General features: G+C 52.1%; 1 protein-coding gene across 1 annotated transcript in view; it reads right to left on the bottom strand.

The window, feature by feature from the left end:
• LOC122554865 (high affinity cGMP-specific 3',5'-cyclic phosphodiesterase 9A-like) overlaps window positions 1–18660 on the bottom strand; it is a 29051-nt gene extending 10391 nt beyond the window's left edge. The window contains exons 1-8 of the mRNA XM_087993187.1: window positions 18542–18660; window positions 15016–15086; window positions 13921–13998; window positions 13372–13415; window positions 11603–11657; window positions 11432–11502; window positions 6227–6311; window positions 4324–4378 (exon numbers count right to left, since the gene is read on the bottom strand). Coding sequence (XP_087849313.1) covers window positions 4324–4378; window positions 6227–6311; window positions 11432–11502; window positions 11603–11657; window positions 13372–13415; window positions 13921–13998; window positions 15016–15086; window positions 18542–18613 — 531 coding nt within the window. The 5' untranslated portion in view covers window positions 18614–18660. The remainder of the gene's footprint in view (window positions 1–4323; window positions 4379–6226; window positions 6312–11431; window positions 11503–11602; window positions 11658–13371; window positions 13416–13920; window positions 13999–15015; window positions 15087–18541) is intronic.
• Window positions 18661–20895: the final 2235 nt, after the last annotated feature.

The following is a 20895-nucleotide window of genomic DNA, read 5'->3' as shown; positions in this document are numbered from 1 at the left end:
CTCTCTCCCCTCTCACTCCCCACTCCCTTTAATATCCCACCCAGTCTAATCTCACTCTCCCCCCTCACTCCCCGCTCCCTTTAATATCCCACCCACTCTAATCCCACTCTCCCCCCTCACTCCCCGCTCCCTTTAGTATCCCACCCAGTCTAATCCCACTCTCCACCCTCACTCCCCGCTCCCTTTAATATCCCACCCAGTCTAATCCCACTCTCCCCCCTCACTCCCCACTCCCTTTAATATCCCACCCAGTCTAATCTCACTTTCCCCCTCACTCCCCACTCCCTTTAATATCCCACCCACTCTAATCCCACTCTCCCCCCTCACTCCCCGCTCCCTTTAATATCCCACCCACTCTAATCCCACTCTCCACCCTCACTCCCCGCTCCCTTTAATATCCCACCCAATCAAATCCCACTCTCCCCCTCACTCCCCGCTCCCTTTAATTTCCCACCCAGTCTAATCTCACTTTCCCCCTCACTCCCTGCACTGGCCATCCCTGGAGCTAGTTAGCTCTTTACTGTGAACAAACTCAGTTTGTTATCTGGTAATTGTAATCAAACAGTGTTAGTTACCTAGTTACAAAGAACAAATAGAAATGCTGAGAGAAAACTGTGCTAGTTACCTAGTTACAGTGAGGAACTCAGCTGGTTACTGACAGCAAATTATGTTAGTTATTTTTTTTTAAAATTCATTCACAGGATCCAAGATGGCGGCGACCCAGCAAGTCTGAGTCTACAGTGCTCCCCCCAAGACTTGGACAAAGTGGGTGACCCGCCCCCACCACACTCACCAAATCATTCAAAATAGTTTTTACTTCATGTAATTAGTTTTTTAGTACTGCATTTAAACAATTTATTCTTCAGTGAAAATGACTAAAGGGAAGGGAGCTTGCAGCTCTCAGCGAGCAGGAACCCCTCCCCCACCCTCTCCAGCTGCAGCAGAGGTGTCCACAGCCGCCCCGGGGGACTTACTCACGGTGGCGAGCCTCGTGGAAATCATCTCCAAACTCAATGCGAAGATCGACGCCTTCATCGAAGAGTCCCGGAGCCGATGGGACTCACTCTCGGCCGAGCTACAAAAGCACGGCTGAGACATCGAGGAAATCGAGCACCGAGTCGGAGGGGCGGAGCTAAAGGCCGCGATCTCCGAGACCACAGCAGAATCGGCCGTGGGTCGGGTCCGGACTCTCTAAAACGTTAGCATTGAAGCTAGAAAGGGTACTGCCACATATTATAAAGGAGGATCAGACGGGGTTTATTAAGGGCCATAGATCATCCAATAATATTAGAAGGGTTTTGAATATGATTCAAGCCTGCCATCAGGGAAGGATACCAGGAGTTATAGTCTCATTAGACGCGGAAAAGACATTCGATAGGGCTGAATGGTCATATTTGTTTTACACATTGGAAAGGTTTGGCGTTGGACAGGTGTTTACCAAATGGGTCTCAACATTGTATAATGATCCCAAAGCAGTTGTGGTTACCAATGGATTAGGTTCGGATAGCTTCAGTGTGGGTAGGGGCTGCCATCAGGGATGTCCCCTCTCGCCATTGTTATTTACGCTAATAATTGAACCACTAGCAGAAGCTATACGAGCTGATCCTAATATAACGGCCACGAGGATTGGTACAGGTAAACATAAAATTACCCTTTATGCAGATGATGTTCTCCTATTCCTCAGTAATCCTCTGAGGTCTGTACCTCGCTTAATCCAAGTTATTAATACATTTAGCGCATTTTCAGGCTACAAAATTAATTTCTCAAAATCGGAGGCTATGCCAATGGGTGGCCTTGCTATGATACCCCACTTAGTGGACGGATCCCACTTTCCCTTTCGGTGGTCCCTGGAGGGTTTCTTATATTTAGGCATTTTTATTGCCCCAGTATTTGGTCAGATATACAAGGCTAACTTTGTGCATTTACTGGAAAGGATAAGGCAGGACCTCCAGCGATGGGGAGACCTTCCAATTTCCTGGCTGGGTAGAATAGCACTGATTAAAATGAATGTCCTGCCCCGTCTCCTATTCCCTATGAGAATGCTTCCGGTGATGCTGCCGAGGCTGGCACTATGTAAATTATATGGCTGGCTGGGTTCCTTTATCTGGAAGGTAAAAACAATGACTGCAGATGCTGGAAACCAGATTCTGGATCAGTGGTGCTGGAAGAGCACAGCAATTCAGACAGTAGCTGCTTGGATGCTGCCTGAACTGCTGTGCTCTTCCAGCACCACTGATCCAGAATCCTTTATCTGGAATCATAGGCAGCCCCTCATTAAGCTGAAGAAGCTACAGCTTCCACAGGCAAGGGGAGGATTGGGCTTCCCAGATTTTAGGAAATATCAGTTAAGTTCCCTATTAAGTTACATAGCTGATTGGGTCTTGTCTGACCCACAATCAATCTGGCTGGACCTCGAGGCTTCTCAAGTAAAATGCCCACTTATTAACCTTTTATTTTCAGACAAGAGGAAAATCATTACGGATCACTGTAAAAACCCTATAATACTAAACACAATTAAGGCTTAGAATATAATGCGGCAAAATGAGGGCAACTCACATAAAACATCCCCCTATGCACCGATAGTGGGAGCATGGGGATTCCAACCGGGGCTTACAGATGCCACTTTTAAACTCTGGAGATCTAGGGGTATCTCATGTTTAGGGGACCTATTTAAAAAAGGGGTCCTGATGTCTTTTGAACAGCTGCGTCAGAAATTCGGATTACCTAATGGAGACCTCTATCGATATTTCCAAATTCGAGATTATATACAGAAGAAGACTACGTTATTAGGTAGTCTTTATAAATCCGATAAAGAATATAGAGTGCTACGACCAATGGGGGTATCTTCCGTCAGTAATATTTATCATTTACTACATGATGAAGTATTGGGAGATATGGACAATCTGCTTAAAACATGGGATCAGGAATTGGGACTAGAAATCTCTATAGAAACGTGGAATGACATTTGGGAAAACGCTAGAAGAATCACCATCTGTAACAGAACCCAGGCTATCCAGCTGAGGATACTTCATAGCGCCCATATAGCACCGGATCGATTGGCAAAATTTAAGGCAGGAGCATCTCCAATGTGTCCCAAATGTAAAATAGAGGTGGGCACTCTTGTACATTGCTTATGGACCTGTCATAAGATCCGTAGATATTGGACTAAAGTAGCAAGTACCCTGACAGAAATTTTAGGAACGGAAATTAAAGTGGACCCTTTTGGGCTTTTCGAACTTACCCTCCCTTGAAGTGCACGGGAAGAGATTATTTTCTATTCTCTCTTTCTGTGCAAGGAAAAATATTTTGGTGAACTGGGTGGCTGAGGGCCCCCCTGGACTTTCAAATTGGCACAAAGTAATTATGGAATGTATTCCCCTTGACCTCCTTACAAATATGGTGCACCGAAAGACCGCTTTATTCCATAAATATGGCAGCCCTTCTTGAATTATATAAATACAGATATTTCGGCTATCCTAACAAGGGCTTTTATTTAATTGAGATGGCGAACGTGGCCGGTCCAGGGCCCCTTGGGAGAGGAATCCCGCACGAATACGGGTTTTGTTACATTTGATGTTAACACATTCTGAGCATGTCTCTCACGACCCAATTTCTGTGTTATCCATCGTTTTTTTTTTCTTTTCTTTCTCTTATTTGAATAATGTAAGAGACTTAATTATACACTCTGGTTAGTTGTTGGTTAGATTAGTAGTTAGTTGAGTCTTGTTTTTTTTCTCTCAGTATCTTTTTTTTGTTTGATAAATTTTGGTTATTATTTATTTAAGATTTAATTGTATATCAATGTTTATACTTGTTTTTTTTATTTGTAAACTTGTAAAGATATGTTAAATTTTCAATAAAAATATCTATATAAAAAAATTAATTCACAACATGTGGGTGTCACTGGCTGGGTCAGCATTTATTGCCCAGAGGGCAGTTAGGGGTTGACCACATTGCTGTGGGTCTGGAGTCACATGTAGGCCGGACCAGGTATGGATGGCAGTTTCCTTTCCTCAGGGACACTAATGAACCCGATGGGTTTTTCAAACAATCGGCATTGGTTTCATGGTCATCGTTAGATTCTTAATGCCAGATTTTTATTGAATTCAAATTCCACCATCTGCCTCAGCAGGAATCAAACCCGGGTCCTCAGGAATTTAACTGGGACTCAGGAATTTAGCAATCTTGTGATAATATGACTAGGCCATTGCCTTCCCAGTGAGCAGGTTACAGCGAACAAACACAACTAGTTACAGTGAGCAAGCACAGCTAGTTACCTGGTTACGGTGCGCTAACTGGGAGGGGAGTGAGTAATGCCATTACCTTGGGGTATGATGGGACGTCCCGGCGAGGAATCAGCATCCTCTCATCGAGGAAACTACAAACCAACAGAACGGGGGGAGTCGCTCAGAGTACGGCTACAGGAGGACAGATTCCTGCCCCCACCCAACCCAATCCAGCCTCTCCATCACCGCCCCACTCCCACACACCTCTGCACCCCCCACCCAGCCCCTCCATCACTGCCCCACCCCCACACACCCCTGCCCCCCCAACCCAGCCCCTCCATCACTGCCCCACCCCCACACACCTCTGCACCCCTACCCCAACCCCTCCATCACTGCCCCACCCCCACAAACCCCTGCCCCCCAACCCAGTCCCTCCATCACCACCCCACCCCCACCCCCACACACCCCTGCAACCCTATCCTAGTCCCTCCATCACCACCCCACCCCCACACACCCCTGCACCCCCCACCCCAGCCCCTCCATCACCGCCCCACTCCCACACACCCCTGCCCCCCCAACCCAGCCCCCCCAACCCAGCCCCTCCATCACCGCCCCACTCCCACACACCTCTGCACCCCTACCCAACCCCTCCATCACTGCCCCACCCCCACACCCCCCTGCACCCCCCACCCAGCCCCTCCATCACCAACCCCACCCCCACACACCCCTGCCCCCCCAACCCAGCCCCCCCAACCCAGCCCCTCCATCACCGCCCCACTCCCACACACCTCTGCACCCCTACCCCAACCCCTCCATCACTGCCCCACCCCCACACACCCCTGCACCCCCCACCCAGCCCCTCCATCACCACCCCCACCCCCACACACCCCTGCCCCCCCAACCCAGTCCCTCCATCACCACCCCACCCCCACCCCCACACACCCCTGCACCCTCCACCCCAGCCCCTCCATCACCCACCCCACCCCCACCCCCACACACCCCTGCACCCTCCACCCCAGCCCCTCCATCACCCACCCCACCCCCACCCCCATACACCCCTGCAGCCCCCACCCCAGCCCCTCCATCACCGCCCCACCCCCACACACCCCTGCAACCCCACCCCAGTCCCTCCATCCCCATCCCCACTCCCACACACCCCTGCCCCCACCCCAGCCCCTCCATCACCCCCCCACTCACACACACCCCTGCCCCCTCACCCCAGCCCCTCCATCACCAACCCCACCCCACATACCCCTGTACCCCACCCCAGCTCCATCACCACCCCACCTCCAGGCACCCCTGTACCCCCACCCCAGCCCCATCAACCCCCACCCCCCACACACCCCTGCACCCCCACCACAGCCCCATCGCCCCCCTACCCCCACACATCCCGCCTCCCCCACCCAGCCCCACCATCACCCCACACTCCCACACACCCCTGAACCCCCACCCAAGCCCCTCCATCACTGCCCCACCCCCCCACACACCTCATCAACCCCACACCCCCCTCCCACATCCACACCCCAACCACCGCCCCACCACAGATCCAAGTTCACTCAGTGAGGGGGGGGGGGGGTCACGATGTAGGGGAGGGGGAGGGGCAGGTTCACTCCGTGAGAAGGGGGTCAGGGTGTGGGGTGTGTGGGTGAGGGCAGGTTCACTCCGTGAGGGGGGGGTGGCAGGGTGTGGGGGTGGGGGCAGGTTCACTCAGTGAGGGGGGGGTCAGGGTGTAGGGAGGGTGTGGGGGAGGGGGCAGGTTCACTCAGTGAGGGGGGATCAGGGTGTGGGGTGTGGGGGAGGGGGCAGGTTCACTCAATGGGGGGAGGTCAGGGTGTGGGGGTGGGTGCAGGTTCACTCAGTGAGGTGGGTCAGGGTGTACGGGGGGAGGGGACAAGTGCACTCGGAGGATTATCAGGGAGGGGATAGGTAGCAGGGTGGTGCTTTCTGGGGTTAGTCAGGCTCCCACACTCCGAGTGTGACAGCCTCTGGCCTACTCTCACCTGCTACTCCGTTCCTCGATTATATCACGCAGCGTTTGGATGTCATTCCGACACTTCTCGATTTCGACCACCTTCAGCCCCTCCACTGCCAAAACACACACACAGCATATTAAACCTCTCTCTCCACGTGCCAATGTTCCAATCCACACACCTCACCACTCTGTTCACATCACAAGCTGACAGAGATAGGGAGGGGGTGTCGGGGCTGTAATGGGGTAACAGAGATAGGGAGGGGGTGTAGGGGCTGTAAGGGGGTAACAGAGATAGGGAGGGGGTGTAGGGGCTGTAAGGGAGTTACAGAGATAGGGAGGGGGTGTAGGGGCTGTAATGGGGTAACAGAGATAGGGAGGGGGTGTCGGGGCTGTAAGGGAGTTACAGAGATAGGGAGGGGGTGTAGGGGCTGTAATGGGGTAACAGAGATAGGGAGGGGGTGTAGGGGCTGTAAGGGGGTAACAGAGATAGGGAGGGGGTGTAGGGGCTGTAAGGGGGTTACAGAGATAGGGAGGGGGTGTCGGGGCTGTAAGGGGGTTACAGAGATAGGGAGGGGGTGTCGGGGCTGTAAGGGGGTTACAGAGATAGGGAGGGGGTGTAGGGGCTGTAAGGGGGTTACAGAGATAGGGAGGGGGTGTAGGGGCTGTAAGGGGGTAACAGAGATAGGGAGGGGGTGTAGGGGCTGTAAGGGGGTTACAGAGATAGGGAGGGGGTGTAGGGGCTGTAAGGGGGTTACAGAGATAGGGAGGGGGTGTAGCGGGTTACAGAGATAGGGAAAGGGTGTAGCGGGTTACAGAGAGAGGGAGGGGTGTAGGGGTTACAGAGATAGGGAACAGATTTGCAGTGAGCAGAAAGTTTGGAGAGATGTGGTGTTCCGGTTAAAATGCTCCGTTCTGAGCTGGCCGGGAGTGTGGGAAGGCCAATGTGAGCCCCTTGGAGCAGCAGTCCCACCTACAGGATGCTTCCATGAAGAATGGTCATGGAATAAGGATCCTCTGGGAGCTCTGTGACTTCAATTACAAACTTCTGCTAATGCTAGGGGGCAGCTGTTTAAAATACTGACTCAGAGGATCAGAATAGGAAACACAGAAATTCAGAATGTGTGCGGTTCATTCACAAGTGTCATTACTCTCATAAAAACTGAGAGAACTGCAGATGCTGTAAATCAGAAACAAATGCAGAAGGCACTGGAGAAGCTCAGAGATTCTGAGGAAGGGTCACTCGACCTCGAACATTAACAATAGTTTCTCTCCACAGACACTGTCAGTCCTGCTGAGCTTTTCCCGCAATTTGTTTTTGTTTTATCATCACCATGGCGACTGCTCCCCAAGGTGACAGGAACCAAGTCAATGATTTCAATGGAGCTGAGGCTGAGGCTGCAGCTTTGAAAACATCATCGACTCACTGCCAAGCAGAAAGAGGCCATTCAGCCCATCGAGTCTGTGCACAGGGCAGACTGATGTAACAAAAGGCCAATTTAAAAGACAGTGGGGACGTGACCGAGAGGCTGTTGAGAAAATGTTTCCTCTTGTGGAAGAATCTGGAAGGAGAGATCACTGTTTAAAAATAAAGGAGTCACCCATTTCAAACAGAGATGAGAGATGTGGTCTTTCTCTGAGGATCGAGTGTCCTTGGAGCTCTCTTCCTGGAAAAGGTGAAGTCTGGAATATTTCTAAGGCCAAGGTGGATAACTTCTTGTCAAAGCAAAGAGGTGAAAGGTTATCAGCGATAGACAGGAATGTGAATTTGTGGTTACACTCAGATCAGTTTTGATCTTACAGAATGGCAGAGTGAGCTCAACGGGCTGAGTGATGTAGTCCAGAGCCTGATTCCAATGTTGGTTTGGACATGGCCATTTCTAATCCAGTCTGGGCTGGGAATAGTGTTTCACAGTCAAGATTGTCAGGAGTCTGTGATGACATATCAATCTCCATCAGGATCCTTTCCTAACCTAACACTATCACACCATCTCATTGGATGAGGTTTGGTGCACTCTCCAACATTAAATATTGAACCATGAGCTTTTACAGCAACTGTCCCCCAAGCTTTTTCTCCACATAGTTAGCATTTGTATGTTCACATACACAACTGTGTTTACATTAACCACCACCTTGACTCCCAGCAAGTCTCTGAATTTATCAAGTTATGACTTGGAGCTCCTGGTATTTGACTGGAGTGGACAAACTTAAAAATCACACAAGATACACAATAAACCTGTTGGACTATAACCTGGTGTTGTGTGATTTTTAACTTTATCAAGTTAGGCACTCCGGAGGTGCATTGGTGATGGAGGGAGTGGATCTTTGTGGATGCAGTAATAATCAAGTGGCTGCTTTGTCCTGGACGATGTCAAGCTTCTTGAGTGTTGTTGGAGCTGCCCCCAACCAGGGCAAGTGGGGAGGATTCCATCACCCTCCTGACTCGTGCCTTGTAGATGGTGGACAGGCTTTGGGGAGTCAGGAGGTGAGTTACTCACTGCAGTATTCCTAGCCTCTGACCTGCTGTTGTAGCCATGACCATCTTCCTGTGTGTCAGGTATGACTTTAATCACCGGAGAGTTTGCCACCTTGATACCCATTAATTCCAGTTTTGCCAGGGCTGCTTGACACCGCACGTGGTTGAATGCAGCCTTCATGTCAAGGGCTGTCCCTCACCCCTCCCCTCTGGAATTCAGCCCTTTTGTCCATGTTTGACCCAAGGCTGTAATGAGGTCAGGAGCTGAGTGGCCCTGGGGGAACCCAAACTGGGCATCACTGAGTAGGTGCTGCTTGATAGCCCTGTTGGTGACACCTTCCATCACCGTGTGGGTGGCACGGTGGCACAGTGGTTAGCACTGCTGCCTCACAGCGCCAGAGACCCGGGTTCAATTCCCGCCTCAGGCGACTGTCTGTGTGGAGTTTGCACATTCTCCCCGTGTCTGCGTGGGTTTCCTCCGGGTGCTCCGGTTTCCTCCCACCGTCCAAAGATGTGCAGGTCAGGTGAATTGGCCATGCTAAATTGCCCGTAGTGTTAGGTAAGTGGTAAATGTTGGGGTATGGGTGGGTTGCACTTCGGCGGGTCGGTATGGACTTGTTGGGCCGAAGGGCCTGTTTCCACACTGTAATGTAATCTAATCTAATCATTTTACTGATGATCGAGAGTAGATTGATAGGGAGAGTGGGGAGAGAGTGGGGACTGCAGATGCTGACGATCAGAGTCCTCAGATGCTGCTGGCCTGCTGTGCTTTTCCTGCGCCACACTTTGTGAATCTGATGGGGTGGTAATTGGCCAGGTTGGATTTGTCCTGGTTTTTATATACAGGACATACCTGGGCAATTTTCCACATTGTTGGGTAGCTGCCAGTGTTGTAACTGTACTGGAACAACTTGGCTCGGGGAGCGACAGGACACGTCTTCAATACTATTGCTGGAATTTTCTCAGGGCCCAAAGCCTTTGCAGTATTCAGTGCCTCCAAACATTTCTTGATACCCCACGGAGTGATGTGAATTGGCTGGAGACTGGTATCTGATGCTGGGGACCACTGGAGGAGGCAGGGATGGACCATCCACTCGGCACCACTGGCTGAAGATTGTTGCAAAAGCTTCAGCCTTATCTTTTTAAACTGATCTGCTGGGCTCTTCCATCATTGAGGATGGGGATATTTGTGGAGCCACCTCCTCCAGTGAGCTGTTTAATTGTCCACCACAGTCACGCCTGGATGGGGCAGGACTGCAGAGCTTCGATCTGATCCGGTGCTTGTGGGATCCCTTAGCTCTGGCTATCACTTGCTGCTTCTGCCGTTTGACAAATAGTCCTGGTTGGTGGCTTCCCAGGTTGACACCTGATCTTCAGGTTTGTCTGATGTTGCTCCTGACATGCCGTGCTGCAGTCTCCATTGAACCATGGTCGATGCCCTGGCTTGATGGGAATATTGAGTGGGCCATGAGGTTACAGATTGAGCTGGAGTACAGTTCTGCTACATCGTGGTGTACACCACATCTACGGGTTCCCCAAGTTCCACCTTACTTGTCACTTACAGACAGAGCTCTAATAAATTAGTCAAAAACCATTTTCCTTTTACAAAATGGATTTGCTTCATTTTATTCTGATTTAATTTTACTTTTTAAAATTTATTCACAGGATGTGGGCGTCACTGACAGGGACAGCATTAATTGCCCATCCCTAATTGCTCAGAGGGTAGTTAAGAGTCGACCACGTTGCTGTGGGTCTGGAGTCACATGTACACCAGACCAGGTAAGGATGGCACCCTCCTTCCCTAAAGGACATTCGTGACCCTGGCGGGTTTTTCCAACAATCAGCAATGGATTCATGGTCACTCTTGGATTAGATTTTCTTTCCAGGTGTTAGTAATTGAGTGTAAATTTGACTAACCTGTTGCGGGGGATTTGAATCCACAATTCCCCACGTCTGCTTGGACGCTGGTTGCCAAAACCAGTGATGGCTGCACCACCTACTTGCAGACTGAACCCGAGCCGTCTGCCTCTGCTCCCCCTGCATTCTCTCCCTACTCACTCGATCTGTCTCCCTCATTTGCTCTCTCGCACACTCTCTCTCTTCCTCTTTACTCCCTTTCTCACCCTCTTCTCCCTCACTCTTTCTCTCTCTCATGGTGTCTCTTTCCACTCATTCTCTCTACTACCATGCATTTCTGTTTCCCACTCTCCTCTCTCCCCCCTCTCACTCTCCCCCCTCCCACTCTCCCCCCTCCCACTCTCCCCCCTCCCACTCTCCCCCCTCCCACTCTCTTTCTCCCCTCACTCTTTCTTTAATTCTCTACTCCCTTGCACTTTCCATCTCTTACTTTCTATTCCCCCTCTCTCACTCTCCCACTTCTCTTGGCCCTTACTCTCTCTCCCTCTCTGCCCTTTCTCTCTCCTTTCTCTATCTCTCCCCCCTCCGCGCCCACTCTCTGTCACTCTCCCTATTATCTTTCCTCCTCCTTTCTCTCTCTCTCTACCCTCTTCTCTTTTTCACTCTCTCTCTGCCCTCTCTTCCCTCCCTGCCCTCTCTCTTACTTTCCCTCTCTCTGTCCTCTCTCTCTTTCTCTCCCTCTCCTCTTTTTACTTTCATCCTTTCTCTCCCTCTCTCGCTCTCCTCCTCCTCTTTTTCTTTCTCTTCTTCCCTCTCCCTTTCTCCCTCTACCCCCTCTCTCTTATTTCCCCCTCTCCCTCCCCCTCCCTCTCCCTCTCCCCCTCCTCCCTTCCCAATACGTACATTCCACACGTTTCTCCAGAATGCTGAGGCGGTTTGTAACTTCGGATTTTAGTTCGTTGATTTTGAAAGCCCTGAAAGAGAGAGACATTGATTCTGTGACAATCTCTTGTTCCTGGTGATGAACACTGTCACAGTCAGGAAATTTACCTGGAAAACTGGAAAACACTGTACCTGGAAAACTGCTCTGCAACTTGAGCTAGAACGTTCTGGAAAACTTCGTCTTTCTCTGCAACAGGAAGTTGTAAATGGAGAATGTCTATAGCTATGACAGTGACCAACCCAGACTGACTTACATTCACCATCCTCACTCTCCCCAAACCACACCCCAAACTCCCCCCCAAACCCCCACCTAAAACCATCTCCATGGTTACCCCTCCCTCAAAACTACAGCCCTCAAATACAGTGACCCCTAGACAGAGTGACCCCAAAATACAGTGATTACTATTTCCTGAAGATACTCTTCCAATGTGAAAGAGTAGCACATACTCATTCAGAGTTACTTCAAAGTTAATTAATGTTGGCATTTTTTATAGAGGTAACAGAAAGGGTCGATGAGGGTAACACTGTGGATGTGGTGTACCCTGGTTTCCAGAAAGCTTTTGATACAGCGCCGTGTAACAGGAGAAAACTGAGAAGAGTTATACGCAATGGTGTAACGGGACAGTAGCAGCATGGATCCAACATTGACCGAGTGATAGGGAACAGAGTCAGATTCAATGGATATTTTTCTGGCTGGAGGAAGTTTTGTAGTGGAGTTCCCTTAGAGTCACCTTTGGGACCCTTGATTTTCCTGATATATATTAGTGATCTGGATCTTGGAGTGCAAGGGAAAATCTCAAAATCTGTACATAACACAAAAATTGGAAGAATTATGAACTGAGTGTGGAACTCAAAAGGCCAACAACAGGTTGGTGGAGCAGGTGGGTAGGTGGCATATGAATTTTAATGCAGAGAAACATGAGGTGATGTACTTCAGAAGGAAGAACATTGAGAGACAATATAAAACAGAAGATACAATTCTAAAGGGGCTGCAGAAGCAGGGGGAGCAGGGCGTATATGTGCAGAGATCATTGAAGGTGGGAGGACAGGGAAAGCAGTTAACAAAGCACACAGTGACCTCTGCTTTATCACAGGGTCGTACAGTACAAGAGCAGGGAGGTGATGCTGAAATTGTACAAGACCCTTGTTAAGCCTCAGCTGAGTGTTGCTTATGTTGTGGATGCCACATTACAGCAAAGATATGAATGGATTGGAGAGAGTGCAGAAGTGATTCACAAGAATGGTTCCAGGGATGAGAAACTTCAGTGATGAAGATAGATTGAACAACATGGGACTGTTAAGGTAGCACTTTCAAATAAACCTGCTGGACTATAACCTGGTGTTGTGTGATTTTTAACTTTCTTGGTGAAGAGAAGAAGGTTGAGTGAGGTTTCCAAGACCATAAACGGGCTGGATAGGGTAGATAGGGAGAAGCTGTTCCTGTTTGTAAAGGAACAGGAACAAGAGGGAATAGGTTTACAGTGATATGCATAAGAGGCAAAGGTGATAATGAGAAAAATACCTTTCACACACAGTGAGTAGTTAGGGAATGGCAATACGGTGGAGGCAGGTTCAACTGAGGTATTCATGAGGGTATTGGATGACATTTTAAATTGAATCAATATTCAGGGACGTGGGGAGAAAGCAGGAAAATGCTCATTTGATAGCCAGTGTGGACACGATGGGCCAAATATCCTCCTAATGCAAAATAACAATTCTGAGATTCGATGATTGTGCACACTCACTCAGACTAACAAATACTCAGCTGGACTAACACACACTCACTCAGAGTAACACATGCTCACTCATTTCAGAATACACAGCAACAATCAGGAAGTAACTTCCCTGCTTAAGGGCCTGTTCTACAGAGAGAATTGCAGGTACAAAGCTGATCATCTTACCTGATAACTGAGCACCAGTCAGAGCAACAACTCTGTATGGAGAGCTGAAACACAGAGACAGAGTTGGTTCAGAATGGGACACCGTTGAGACACATTCACATGCCACAAGGAGCATTAGCAAGAAGTTGTCTTGAGCAGAGAGTAGGTTAGTGTTGGTGTGTTCCAGATCACTCAGGGAGTCTAGCTATGGTCATGTGACAGATCAGGTGCTGTAGATGCTCCCATGTTCTCACCCCCCCGCCCACACCCCCCCTCACCCCCGCTGCTGGAGCAGGGATCTGCCATTGGGAGGATTTACAAACAGACACTCAGCCTGTTAGGCTGAAAGAACTGTGGATGCTGTAAAATCAGACACAAAAACAGAAATTGCTGGAAAAGCTCAGCGTCTGTGGACAGATGGAGGGCAAATCCTGCTAGACGCGTTGGGGCTGTTAGACTGACCTTCCTGAACCAAGGCTGATTGGTCAAAGAAGGTCAGAGTGAGATGATTCAGAGAGTGATGACGAATTACGAAAGCTCAGGAGACAGGGCTCAGGTGGATACACTTGCCTGGCTGTATTTGGCGGCATCGTTGGATCAATGGAGATGATCGCGTTGTCGGAATCCAGCAGAGAAATCGCAGAGCTCCTGAAATACAGTCACAAGACTCAGAACCCTGAGCTTCAGCAACTAGTGGGGATTGAACTGGAACTGGAACACAAGCTGATGGTGAACTCTCAAGAAGTTGGTCATCAATTTAAAACTTCAGTTTACACATATTAACTTAACTTTGACCCCACATCCATCCCCCACAGCGATCACAAACTCAATCAATATAAAAGCATTCCTCACTGACTAACCTACAGAATCTTTAAACACTCACCAGCAATTTGTGATGGCATTACAGTCTAGTTTTCACTGGAGTATGACATAGCCCCAGAGCAACACTGCCAGGATTTGCAGATCTGTCTCTTACAACATTCTGTGCACTTTGCTCTGCCTCTGTAATGTTATGAAGACAGAGATGGGGAGGAATTTCTTCTCTCTGAGGGGAGTGAATCTGCAGCATTCTTTACTGCAGTAGGCTGAGACAGACAGATTTGTAATCAGGAAAGGAATCAAGCACTATGGGGAAAAGGTAGGACAAATGGAGTTAAGGATTATCATATCTGCCATGATCTCATTGACGGTGTGGAGAGACTTTCACTCTGTGTCTAATCCTGTGCTATCCCATCCTGGGAGTGTTTGATGGGGACAGTGTAGAGGGAGCTTTACTCTGTATCTAACCCCGTGCTGTCCCTGTCCTGGGAGTGTTTGATGGGGACAGTGTAGAGGGAGCTTTACTCTGTATCTAATCCTGTGCAATCCCACCCTGGGAGTGTTTGATGGGGACAGTGTAGAGGGAGCTTTACTCTGTATCTAATCCCGTGCTGTCCCTGTCCTGGGAGTGTTTGATGGGGGGACAGTGTAGAGGGAGCTTTACTCTGTACCTAATCCTGTGCTATCCCACCCTGGGAGTGTTTGATGGGGGGACAGTGTAGAGGGAGCTTTACTCTGTATCTAATCCTGTGCCAATATCGAAAGTGAATTTGAAATGTTCTTTTACTCTCTATTTCAGTGTGTTCTCTCCTGTGAGAGTCTGACTCTGGTGAGTGTGGTTCTTACCGAGCCAATCCTGTGGTGCTGCACAGTAACTCTCGAATATCACTGGGGCTGCAGTATTTGCTGAAAATGACCTGTGTCAAAGAGAAGCAGAGACAGTAAAAGCTGCTCAGCTGATCACCACAGTTACACAATCCAAAATCCTCAGCATTACCTTTACTGCACCAAGTGGAACAGGAGGAGGGGACACAGGGGAGAGAGAGCACGGTGGGGCAGAATCAGTAACCACAAACGCAGAGAGGGGAGCCACAAGGGTCAGGTTGTGGTCCCAATGAAAAGGAACAGAGCTCAGTTCAGACAAATTGTTACAGATAAGACTAGGAGCTGTGAGATTCCGTGTCCCTCAGAGAGAGAGAGACAAGATCAGCACCCAGCGCACACTGCCTGCTTCATTACACTGTCACCAGGATAATTAACAACTCAGCCTAGCTCAGCCCAGCCTAGCCCAGCCCAGCCCAGCTCAGCCCAGACTAGCCCAGCCAAGCCCAGCGTAAGCCCAGCATAGCCCCAGCCCAGCTCAGACCAGACTAGCCCAGCCCAGCCCAGCGTAGCCCCTGCCCAGCCCAGTCCATCCCAGCTCAGCGTAGCCCAGCCCAGCCCAGCCTAGCCCAGCCCAGACTAACCCAGCCCAGCCTAGCCCAACCTATCCCAGCTCAGCCCAGCCCAGCCCAGCGTAGCCCAGCCCAGCTCATCGTAGCCCATCCCACCCCATCCTAGCCCAGCCCAGCCCAGCCCAGCCCAGCATAGCCCAGCATAGCCCCAGCCCAGCGAAGCCCCAGCCCAGCGAAGCCCCAGCCTAGCCTAGCTCAGCCCAGCCCAGCCTATCCCAGCTCAGCCCAGCCCTGCCCTGCTCAGCTCAGCCCAGCCTAGCCTATCTCAGCTCAGCCCAGCCCAGCCCAGCCTATCCCAGCTCAGCCCAGCCCAGCCCTGCCCTGCTCAGCCTATCCCAGCTCAGCTCAGCCCTGCCCTGCTCAGCCTAGCCTATCTCAGCTCAGCCAGGCCCAGCCCAGCTCAGCGTAGCCCAGCCCACCCCAGCCTAGCCTAGCCCAGCTCAGATTCCTGAAGAAGGTCTTATGCCCGAAACGTCGATTCTCCTGCTCCTTGGATGCTGCCTGACCTGCTGCGCTTTTCCAGCAACACATTTTCAGCTCTGATCTCCAGCATCTGCAGACCTCACTTTCTCCTATCCCAGCTCAGCCCAACCAAGCACAGCTCAGCCCAGACTAGCCCAGTCCAGCTCAGCCTAGCCCAGCTCAGCCCCGCCCAGCCAGTCCCAGCCCGGCCTAGCTCAGCCTAGCCCAGCCCAGCCTAGCCCAGCATAGCCCAGCATAGCCGAGCCCAGTGTAGCCCCAGCCCCAGCCCCAGCCCAGCCCAGCCCAGCCCAGCTCTGCCAAGCCCAGCCCAGCCCTGCCTAGCCCCGCCTAGCCCAGCCCCGCCTAGCCCAACCCCGCCTAGCCCAGCCCCGCCTAGCCCAGCCCCGCCTAGCCTAGCCCAGCCCTGCCCAGCTCTGCCCAGCCTAGCCGAGCCCAGTGTAGCACCAGCCCAGCGAAGCCCCAGCCTAGCCCAGCCCTGCCTAACTCAGCCCAGCTCAGCCCGGCCTAGCTCAGCGAAGCCCAGCCCAGCACAGCCCAACCCAGCTCAGCCCAGCCTATCCCAGCTCAGATTCCTGAAGAAGGGCTTATGCCCGAAACGTCGATTCTCCTGTTCCCTGGATGCTGCCTCTCCTGCTGCGCTTTTCCAGCAACACATTTTCAGCTCTGATCTCCAGCATCTGCAGACCTCACTTTCTCCCAGCCCGGCCCAGACTAGCCTATCCCAGCCCAGCCCAGCTCAGCCTAGCCCAGTTCAGCCCCACCCAGCCAGTCCCAGCCCAGCCTAGCCCAGCTCAGCCCAGCCCAGCTCAGCCCAGCCTAGCCCTGCTCAGACCAGCCTATCCCAGCTCAGCCCAGCCTAGCGTAGCCCAGCCCAGCCCGGCCTAGATCAGCCCAGCCCGGCCCAGCCCATCCCAGCCCGGCCTAGCTCAGCCCGGCCCAGACCAGCCCAGCCCGGCTCAGCCCAGCCTATCCCTGCCCAGCCCAATCTGTCCCAGCCCAGCCCAGCCCGACCTAGCTCAGCTCAGCGTAGCACAGCCTAGCCCTGCTCAGCCCAGCCTAGCCCAGCCCAGCTCAGCCCAGCCTATCCCAGCGTAGCCCAACCCAGCCCAGCCCTGTGTAGCCCAGCCCAGCCCAGCCCAGCCCCGTGTAGCCCAGCCCAGCCCAGCCTAGCACAGCCCGGCCCATTCTAGCCTAGCCCAGCCCAGCCTAACCAAGCTCAGCCCAGCCTAGCCCAGCCTAGCCCGGCCTAGCTCGGCCCAGCCCGGCCCAGCGAGTCCCAGCCCAGCCCGGCCTCGCTCACCTTAGCCCAGCTCAGCCCAGCCCGGCCCGGCCCAGCCCAGCCCATCCCGGCCCATCCCAGCCCATCCCGGCCCAGCCCAGCTCAGCCCAGCCTATCCCTGCCCAGCCCAATCTGTCCCGGCCCAGCCCGGCCCAACCCAGCCCGACCTAGCTCAGCTCAGCCCAGCCCAGCCCAGCCCAGCCCAACTCAGCCCAGCCCAGCCCAGCCCAACTCAGCCCAGCCTAGCCCAGCCTAGCCCAGCTCAGCGTAGCCCATCCCAGCGTAGCCCAGCCCAGCCCAGCTTAGCCCAGCCCAGCTCAGCGTAGCCCTGCTCAGCCCAGCCTCGTGTAGCCCAGCCCTGCCTATCCCAGCTCAGCCCTGCCTAGCCCAGCTTAGCCCAGCCCAGCCTAGCACAGCCCGGCCCATTCTAGCCTAGCCCAGCCCAGCCTAGCTCAGCCTAGCCAAGCTCAGCCCAGCCTAGCCCGGCCTAGCTCAGCCCAGCCTAGCCTGGCCTAGCTCAGCCCAGCCCAGCCCAGCGAGGCCCAGCCTCGCCCCAGCCCAGCCCAGCCTCGCTCAGCTTAGCCCGGCCCAGCCCAGCCCATCCCGGCCCAGCCCAGCCCATCCCGGCCCAGACCAGCCCATCCCGGCCCAGACCAGCCCAGCCCAGCTCAGCTCAGCCCAGCCTAGCCTAGCCCTGCTCAGCCCAGCCTATCCCAGCTCAGCCCAGCCCAGCCTAGCCTTGCTCAGCCCAGCCTATCCCGGCCCAGCCCAGCCCAGCCCAGCCCAGAAAACACCACGCCATCCAGAGGCACCATGCCCATAAATTCCAACCAAGCATCCCTTGGCAGGGATCAGGAGCAGGAACCCTGGCTGTTATCCTCTCTCTCTCTCTCTCTCTCCCCCTAACGCAGTCCCTGAGTTTCTGGATCTGAAGATCACAAAGTGAAGTCAGATCCTCCTGGTTTGGGAGGTGGTGCCTCAGGGTCATTTTGAGCTGAACAGGAAGCTCTGTTTTTTTCCTGGAATCTGTAATACTAGCTTTTCCAATCCTTGCCTTTGTCGTATTTGGATGAACTGAGTGGGATTTCCAGCTGGGAATGTTTCAGTCTGGAAAGCCGTGTGGAAAGGGCTGTGTCTGGTCAGTGAGTGACAGTACCTTCTGTGTGCGGTTGTCACCAATATCCAGGAAAATCGCTTTGGAGCGGTGTGTGGATGATGCTGATCCCATTCCTCTCCTGCTGAGCCTGTAAGGGACACAGCTCGCGGTGTGATGGAGATTCCAAACTGAGATCCTCTGGAGCCCAGCAGTCAACCTGCTCTCTCACTGTTTAACAACAGTCCCAAGGGTGAGAACGAGCCAGTCTGAGCTGACCACCCCCCCCCCCCCACCCCCACACACACACACAGACACAGAGGCACAGACACACACACAGACACAGAGGCACAGACACAGAGGCACAGACACAGAGGCACAGACACACACACAGACACACACACAGACACAGAGGCACAGACACAGAGACACAAACACACACACAGCGCCTGCAACACTGAGCTGTGCTCACTTGACAATCCATTTGTTTTACACAATATTCTGCTCTTTTCCAGTGTCTAAGTACCTCAGAATCACCATAGCAACATATTAGAGAATTGGAAGCCTCCAGAATTAAATGCTCTGATGACTACATCTCAAGAGGCACTTTAAATGGAGGCTGTTGGACAGATGGAGGTGAACAGGGGAGTCATCTTGAAGAATTGATCAGAGTTTCAGCAGTAAAATTTAGGGTGGTACGGTGGCTAGTGGCTCAGTGGTTAGCACTGCTGCCTCACGGTGCCAGGGACCCAGGATCGATTCCAACCTTGGGTGACTGTGTGGAGTTTGCACATTCTCCCCGTGTCTGTGTGGGTTTCCTCTGGGTGCTCTGGTTTACTGCCATATTCTAAAGATGTGCGGGCCATGCTAAATTACCCAGAGTGTTCAAGTATGTGTTGGTTAGGTGCATTATTCAGGGGTAAATGTAGACTAATAGGGTAGGGGAATGGGTCTGGGAAGGATACTCTTCGGAGGGTTGGTGTGGACTTGTTGGGCCAAATGGCCTGTTTCCACACTTTAAGGGTTCTATCATCACTGTAGGGATTCTGTGTAATTTCTATAAACACATCTCCTCATTGTCAACCTCAGTAAACAATGAACCACAGATTCAGGGGAATTCTGAGGACATGAAAGAAGAGCTCATTAAAGTGAAGAGGTAGGGGGATCCAAGATGGCGGCGACCCAGCAAGTCTGAGTCTACAGTGCTCCTCCCAAGACTTGGGCAAAGTGGGTCACCCACCCCCACCACACTCACCAAATCATTTAAAATAGCTGTTTAATTTAATTAGTTGCTTAGTATTAAATTTAAGCAATTTATTCTTCAGTAAAAATGACCAAAGGGAAGGGAGCCCGCAGCTCTCAGCGAGCAGGACCCCCTCCCCCACCCTCTCCAGCTGCAGCAGAGGTGTCCACAGCCGCCCCGGGGGACTTACTCACGGTGGCGAGCCTCGTGGAAATCATCTCCAAACTCAATGCGAAGATCGACGCCTTCATCGAAGAATCCCGAAATCGATGGGACTCACTCTCGGCCGCGCTGCAGAAGCACGACCGAGACATTAAGGAAATAGAGCGCCGAGTCGGAGGGGCGGAGCTAAAGGCCGCGACCTCCGAAACTACAGCACAATCGGCCGTGGATCAGGTCCGGACTCTCGAACAGCGAGTCCGTACCTTAGAGAATTACATTGACGACCTCGATAATATTCGTTTGCTGGGCCTTCCCGACCGGGAAGAGGAAGGCCAGCTTACAGCGTTCCTCCAGCAGTGGCTGCCACAGCTTTTAAATCTGGAAGCTGGATCAGGCCAGGTAAGGGTGGATTGGGCCTACGGGTCGCAATACGTGGGCCCGGCTCGAACCAGCGCCCACGCCCGGTCCTGTTCCAGCTGCAGAGCTATAGGAAGAGGCAGATACTCCTAGAAGCCTCTACAAATCTTGGAAAAGACCCCCGAGCTATGATCTATAAAAGATCCAAGATCATGTTATTCCAGGACTTTTCCCCAGCTCTGGTCCGAAAGAGGAAGGCATTCGACGAGGCGAAGAAGTGTTTAAGGGACTTAAATATCCCTGAAGAAGGGCTTATGCCCGAAACGTTGATTCTCCTGTTCCCTGGATGCTGCCTGACCTGCTGCGCTTTTCCAGCAACACATTTCCAGCTCTGATCTCCAGCATCTGCAGACCTCACTTTCTCCACTTAAATATTCAGTACTCCTTACGCTACCCAGCGACGCTACGCTTTAACCATGAAGGATCCGTATATAACTTCGGATCGCCGGAAAAGGCTAAGGAATTCTTGGACTCTCTTAGATAAATTGTAAGAGATAATGGACGTTGGTTTGCCTTTCCCCCACTCCGATTTATATCCCCCCCTTGTTTTTTACCTTACTGTTTAATATTATCTTGGGGGGTGGGGATAGGGATT

The sequence above is a fragment of the Chiloscyllium plagiosum genome, unplaced genomic scaffold (genome assembly GCF_037043375.1).
Source record: "Chiloscyllium plagiosum isolate Xiang-an unplaced genomic scaffold, Cpla_swu_hap1 HiC_scaffold_12, whole genome shotgun sequence".
In the NCBI taxonomy this organism is placed as follows: Eukaryota; Metazoa; Chordata; class Chondrichthyes; order Orectolobiformes; family Hemiscylliidae; genus Chiloscyllium; species Chiloscyllium plagiosum.
This window is presented reverse-complemented; position numbering and strand designations above follow the sequence as displayed.